Below are 7228 nucleotides of genomic sequence, written 5' to 3' on the forward strand. Positions count from 1 at the left end.
TGATAAAATTGTATATTTGATGGGTGACTATAATGTTTTCTGGTAATAATTCTCATAGCTCTTTTTTGCAAAATAAAAATAGAATTAGTAAACGTTTTACATGCCTTACCCCAAATTTCAACACAATAAATCAAAAGTGGAACAATTATTGTGTTATATAATATAAACAGTGCTTTATCGTTAAATAACTCATTTACCTTATGTAGTACTGCAATAGATTTTGCTATTTTTAAGTAATTTATTGTTAATGAAGTGCCAAAAAATTGCATCTTGTTGAACTCTCACACCACTGGGTCCTTTAGATATCTTTTTAATAAGGTAATTAAAATTAATGCCAAAGAATAAGGCTTGAGTCAAAATTTAAAATAAAAAGAAGACTTTCTGATGCTTTAAACTGTAAAATAGACCTCACAAAATGGTGATCTTGAAAAAAATCAAGTCAAATCGTGATCATCTGGGACCACAGAAGATCATATTTTTGTGAGCACATTCACGTATTCATATGCTCTGGTTTGAAACAGCTCACCAGTTTGCATTTWTTACACAGAAGCTTAAAAATTAAAGAAATCCACATGGGCTAATTTAGCAGGATTATATCTCATACCATCTGTTTTACACATGAATACCCAACGAGAATAATTCTGGAGATGTGGCTTTTGACTGACCACTCAGGAAATAGTTTACAATGCATTTTCTTCTCAGTTGAATGGAAATACATCCCAAGGCATTTTATGAGCGTGTGTGCTTAAACACACATTTTGCAGTGCGTAGAGTCACGTTGTGGTTTGGGTTTTGTCTTATGGTTGAGCAAACGCTAAAAAAATAATTGCTAATCAAGCATTCACTGTACATAGGAATGAATGCTTGGAAACTAATAGCTACAACAGGTTATTTGATGCAAACTTWGTGAAGCATGAATATTGATTTGACCAAAAGCTTGTCTGGTTTTTCTCAAATGGTTCACAAAGCGATGTTATTTATGTAGACCTGCTTAAAAGTAGGAAGTCGGAAGGTTCCAGAAATCATGTTGCTTTTGTTTTGCTGTTTCCGTGCGTCACAGATCGTCGGCTGCGATCACGAACTGGGAAGCACGGCGAAGGAGGACAACTGTGGCGTCTGCAACGGGGACGGCTCGTCCTGCAGACTTGTGCGAGGACACTACAAATCCCAGCATGCTTCAGGGAAAAGTAAATGTTTACTTTTTTTTTTTTACAATTGGAAATACAGTGCCACTTTGGTGCCATCAGCTTCACTAGTTAGTACGTAATAAACCAGTTAGCGTTAGCATTATCATTAGCATTATCTGTTTGAATGGGACTTTTTGCTGTTGTTAGCAGGGCAGCTTGCAATCAATAAGTCAATAGGGTTCACCTGTGCAAACCTTTTTGCATATTTGGCACTACGGAGGTGCAAACTTATGCTTTTGCTGCAGTACTTTAAATTGTAAAATTACCGTTGTGTCATCTCTGGCAATGGAACAAAAGTCTGTAGCTTTTATCATATTTATCATATTTCTTTTTCTTTTTTTGGTTTCAAATAAAAATGAAGTGGTTTTCTCTGTCCCACTGCAGCTGAAGACACGGTGGTCGCCATCCCCTATAAGAGTCGACACGTCCGTCTGGTTCTGAAAGGCCCGGATCACTTGTGTAAGTCCTGGTAGGTCTGGGGTGCTCTTAAAACAGTTAATAGTGATGTTTTTATTTAGTCGCTTTATTGCCAAAATAATGGATCAAAAGCAGCCTGAATTAGTTTTCAATTGGACTTGGAGTTGTTTTAAGATGGCAGGAATCCACTTTAGTCTAGGCCCTGCTTGGACTAGCCGTTAGCTTGTCAATCGGGTCAGAATTAAACTCTTTTTCTTATAGTTGTGGGAACATATTTTACATTGTGGATACTTCGAGAAAAGCTGATTTCACACAGGGATGCTRCTAAACAAAAACTTCACTTCCCTTATTAATAAGTCATTGCGCTGTAGCACCCACAGCACCCCAAGTTCCCAAGGCCTTGCTTTTGTTCCAAACAGACGAGTAAGATCCTGACTGTTCTTAAACCCCGCGTCAGAAGATCCAGATTATTCCTTTAAAGCCAGCATTATCTTMTTTTAGCTACATTAGCTCTTCTATTAGATCAAAAACACAAGTCAGACATTAGCTGTCACATTCATCATTAAGTCTCAGATCCTTTCTGGTCAGTTCTGCCTTCTGCAGACCAGTAACAACCCAGGAGAGCTGCAGCTGAGGAGTATCTATAACTGTCACCCTTTGGCCCTTCTTTTTATTCTTTCCAACACATCCAATTTCAAAAACAGAGTTCACTTTCTGTCTAATCTTTACCACCCACCACCAGATTATACTGACGTCAAAGTCATCTYCTCTCCGTACCTACTGTGCTTGTTTTTGTTCCACTTTTAGTTTACAAATTACAGTTAATGAAGCGGACAGTTGAACATTTCCCACTATTTTCTTTGCTTAAAAGCACTTAAATTAAAACCATTTGTCTGCAAGGGTTGACGGCTGCTGCTTCGCTTGTTTTACCTTTGTTTTTCCTCTAAATGTTCACGATGGTATTACGCAGAGCCGTGTTAGGGTTAGTGTCAGAGGTGAGGTCGGGTCAAACAGAGAGGAGGGGGGGAGCTCTTCCCACAGTTCTGCTCCTGGYAGAGCCGAGGGAGTCTCTTGGCCCTAAAAGTAAAAAACCAGACGGTGCTTTTTTGTGGCTCCAGTTAAAGATCTGTGTGTGGTCTCTGATAAATCAAAGTAAACCTTTTGAGGAGCTGAATGTTTGAATCGCATTTTTCTATTTGCTCCTCGATTTTGTTTGAAGAACGGTGACACTTTAATGGTGAAAGACTGCCGAGAGAACGTTCGGACTGGGCAATGGTGATGTTSTGACCATCTCGGCGAAGAGAAACTGAAGTTTTACGCCAACATTTGTGGAAATTCTCTCAGTCTGTCGTAACTCTGATGCGTCTCGTCTGTTTGAGTTGTTTGCTTTTCTTTGTCCTTTAGACGTGGAGAGTAAGACTCTACAGGGGGTGAAAACTGAACTGATGCTGGACCAGTCGGGCCAGTACCACCTGGAGAACACCACTTTGGACTTCCAGAAGTTTTCAGATAAAGAGGTCCTCAGAGTGACTGGGCCACTTGGAGCTGACTTCACTATCAAAGTAAGAGCTGATATCAGTTGTTAATTTACATACGTTCACATACCAAATTAAATACTTTTTTACATTATTTTTTTTATTATTAGAAACCAGGTTGTCCAATTATAATAGTTTTAACAGAATAGCCAAGCCAACATTATTTATAAACACTTTAAACACAGCAAAACTGACCAAAGTGCTTTACAGTTATGATAAAAACAACAAAATAAAACAACCACATAAAATATGTAACAACATGACAAATAAAATGACCTCTCTCATGCTGAATACCAGAAGTCTACCTCATACCTGCAAACATTTGCTGAAAGTAACAASRAACATTGGYTCATGTTAACGAGCAGCTGCGGAGTGAAGCAGTTCTAGGGGGTCCTGGGGTATACTTTCCAAAAAAGTTTAGTAAAAGATATACTCACAGTCTTTTCCAACCATTAAAAGAACATTTTACTCAATTCTTGGAATTAATAAAACAACATAAAATCATTATTTTATGAAGGTAGAACACGGAAAACTAGACTTTAACTTGAACTTTAGCTGAGATCAGAACTGAAACTTCTGATATCCTTATAACCAGTGGTTATCTATAATCAAAATCAGCTATACTCTGATAAAAAAGTTAAAAAATATATATTTTCATCCCCAATTTGTGGCTTTCCATAGATGGACGGCACCCTCAGCATTTGCCTATAGTGCCTACGCCACAGGCCGGCCCTGCAACTAACACAATGGAGGTTTGCCGACACACTGAAAATATTTTGAACACAACGGTCTAAAAAAAATGTCCAGATACTTTTAACTCACAAGATCCCAGTCAGTTAGCACAGGCTTCCTACAGCTTAAGGCAAGTTAAATTTAAGCTTTTTAAGACCTCTTTAAAGCTTGAAGTGAAATTTAAGACAATATCACAATAAACACAAATGGGAAAAAGAATTACACAAATAATTTAAGACAAAACAACAAGTTGCGAGAAGCATTTGATAAATTGTTTAAAAAGATAAATAAATGTTACCAATTCTTTTAATATTCGGGAGGAATTACAGTCATCCTACTTACAATGTGTTAACATTTTTAACACATTTGTAAGACTTTTTAAGGGTAATTAAGGCCTTATTTTTGGATTGATTAATTCAATGCCTTTTAAGACTTCTTAAGGATCCGCGGGAACACTGTGGCATCAGTTTGACCGTTGAGCTGTGTGTAAAGAGCCGTTCCACACCGGCCTCAGATAAGGATTTCACTTATGAACTGCAGCTGAACCTCTGTGTTGAGCAGATTTGGTTTCATATGTTTAGATTTAAAGATATTGGAGGATGTATGAGCCACTCCAATATGAAATTCAAATGACTCTCTTCTGCTTCCCTTGCACGTGTTGAAGCACTGCTATGCTCTGAAAAGATCATTGCTGCTTGACAAACACGTACAGTATCTAGATATGTATATTGGGTTTTAGGGGTAACAGGTTCAGGAGGTAAACTTGGGTATCCCTCTTCCGTGCAACACTCTCCAGTTCCACCTGGGGTTAGTGAGGCATTCCCAGTTCAGAGATAATATATAATACCTCTAGCCAATTTTGGTTCGTTCCCAAGATCTCCTTCCAGTTWAGCCTGGTTAAAACCAGCYCCTTATCCTTCACTTTGCTTCAAACARAAGTGAAGGGAAACTAGAATTGAGCGGAACTGCGTAGGAACGCAAGGGCCAGGCTACTTCTAGTTGAACGTGTCCAAAATTAATTGTGATCCGGCAATATGATGGCCGACTCTTCGAATCTCCTGTAGTGATCCACTCAAGATGATCAAACCCAGCCAAGATTTGTCTGAACATRCATAAAGACCACATGGTTAAAGTGGTGCAACCCAGGCTCCGTTCATCACTTCAACACTTACTCACCAACTTAGCTCTGTGACTACCTCCCTGCGTTCATTTGTTTTATAAATATTCTAAATTGATCTGTGTTTGTCACGTGCCTTATTTCTCTGTTTTTTTGTTTTGTTTTGTCTTCTTCCCAGCCTTCATTTAAATATTAAGTCCTGTTGCTTTTTTTCTAGTTTGTATTGATTTTTTGTAAACTTTTGTTCCTGTAGATACAGATAACCAGAGGAGCCGAAAGCGTGGTCCAATACCTTTACTACCAGCCCATCGTCCACCGCTGGAGAGAGACTGACTTCTTCCCCTGCTCTGTCACATGTGGTGGAGGTAAACGCCATAAAAACTAAAACACATTTTTCTCAATTTGAGAGAAGACTAATACTGATTGGAAATCAAATCAAAGGGCTTTTTTTGGCCTTGGTTGACAATTTCACTTTTGTTTTTTGTTTTTGTTTTTGTTTTAATTTTAATTTTTAATTTTTTGTTTGTTTGTTTGTTTGTTTGTTTTTTGTCCGTAGGTTACCAGTTAACCTCTGCAGAGTGTTTTGACTTACGAACCAGTCAGGTGGTTGTGGACCAGTATTGCCATTATTATCCAGAAAACGTCAAACCAAAACCTAAACTGCAGGAGTGCAACATGGAGCCCTGCTTGGACAGGTTGGGTTCGRCTTCTCTGAGAAGATCAAAATCTTAGTTTCAACATATTTTTCTTTACCCTAATGATGCCTGTCTTTTAGTGATGGTTACAAGGAAATTATGCCATACGACCTCTACCACCCCCTACCTCGGTATGTTCTTAACTCAGAGAAGATTGTGACAAACGTCGCACTGCAAACTCACTGAGTGATGTCTTCATTTCAGGTGGGAGAGCAGTCCCTGGACGACGTGCTCAGCTTCCTGTGGCGGGGGCATCCAGAGTCGCTCGGTGACATGCGTGGAGGAGGACATGCAGGGGAACATCACTCCCACGGACGAGTGGAAGTGTCTCTACTCTCCCAAGACAGCCATCCTGCAGGCCTGCAACACATTCGATTGTCCCACCTGGCTGGCACAGGAGTGGTCACCTGTCAGTACCCTTCTTTATTTTGCTTTTGAGCATTTCTGATAAAGAGACTGTTCCATTCAGAAACTAGCAGAAAGAGTAGAGGTTATCCTATATTATGAGCATAATGCTTTAAATCAAAGAGAATTTGCAACTATTGCTACAACCCCACTACCAAAAACATTGGGACATTGTGTAACATGAAAATAAAAACAGAATGCAATGATTTACAAATTATTACACAGATCCAACGGTAGGCACAGCTAACCAAGAAGTTAGCTTCTCTAACCACTAATCCGCTAAACAAGAATCTTAGCTCCACTAACGCTGAACAGAAAAAACATTTAGAGGAAGCTAACGCTAACGACTAAGAATGTCGGCAGTCTTCCAGTTGAAGACTGGTGGGACTGAAACAGACCTGTTTTTAGTCTTCTATTGATTTCATTTGAAGATGGGATCATTTGTGGCAAATGGACCAATCCAAACCAGCGTTATAGATCTGTCTAATTTGTGATACTTTCAGTTTAACCCTTTCAGAATAACACATCTCTATAATTGAGTTTGTATTTTAAAAAACACAATTTGAATTTAGTCAAACAACAAATAGCAAATACATACTTCTACTAATTTTATACAGTCGATTCTTGTAATCATTATTTAAATTTGTTAAATGGTATTATTTTTGATGCTCTTAGTTTGAAATTTAACTGCTAAAGACGCTACATGCTACACACACAAATTTTTATTTAATTCAAAACAGTAGAGATAGTAGTTTTACACTTGTGAGGTAAGGGTTTTCAAAGTTAGCAAAAAATAATAATTTTACGCTAAATGAGAAGCTAGTACCGCTATCCGTTGGATTAGCATATCTGTGCCCACCACTGCATAGATCCATAGTTTCTTCACAATTAAACATATTAAACATATCAAAGGCTTGAACTAATAAACTGTATCATTTTTAGAAAAAAAAAGATCAATTCAATTTGTTGACAAATATTTCTAGATAGTATTCACATATAGCGTCTTCTTCTTTCCTGTATTTTTAGTTTAAATTGTTTATTCATTTAATTTAAAACCAAAAATTGTATACACATTAAAAACAAAAGATATTCACAAATATATTTACATACAACTATACACAATGGGCCTCATGCAAGAAC

General features: G+C 37.9%; 1 protein-coding gene across 1 annotated transcript in view; it reads left to right on the plus strand.

Annotated features, from left to right (window-relative positions):
* adamtsl3 (ADAMTS-like 3) overlaps positions 1 to 7228 on the plus strand; it is a gene marked incomplete in the record, with an annotated part of 90750 nt that overhangs the window by 80798 nt on the left and 2724 nt on the right. The window contains 7 exon segments of the mRNA XM_014004392.1: positions 1061 to 1187; positions 1572 to 1646; positions 3009 to 3166; positions 5242 to 5353; positions 5545 to 5683; positions 5764 to 5814; positions 5888 to 6092. Of these exon segments, the coding sequence (XP_013859846.1) occupies positions 1061 to 1187; positions 1572 to 1646; positions 3009 to 3166; positions 5242 to 5353; positions 5545 to 5683; positions 5764 to 5814; positions 5888 to 6092 (867 nt within the window).

Source organism: Austrofundulus limnaeus, unplaced genomic scaffold, assembly GCF_001266775.1.
Source record: "Austrofundulus limnaeus strain Quisiro unplaced genomic scaffold, Austrofundulus_limnaeus-1.0 Scaffold23, whole genome shotgun sequence".
Lineage (NCBI taxonomy): Eukaryota > Metazoa > Chordata > Actinopteri > Cyprinodontiformes > Rivulidae > Austrofundulus > Austrofundulus limnaeus.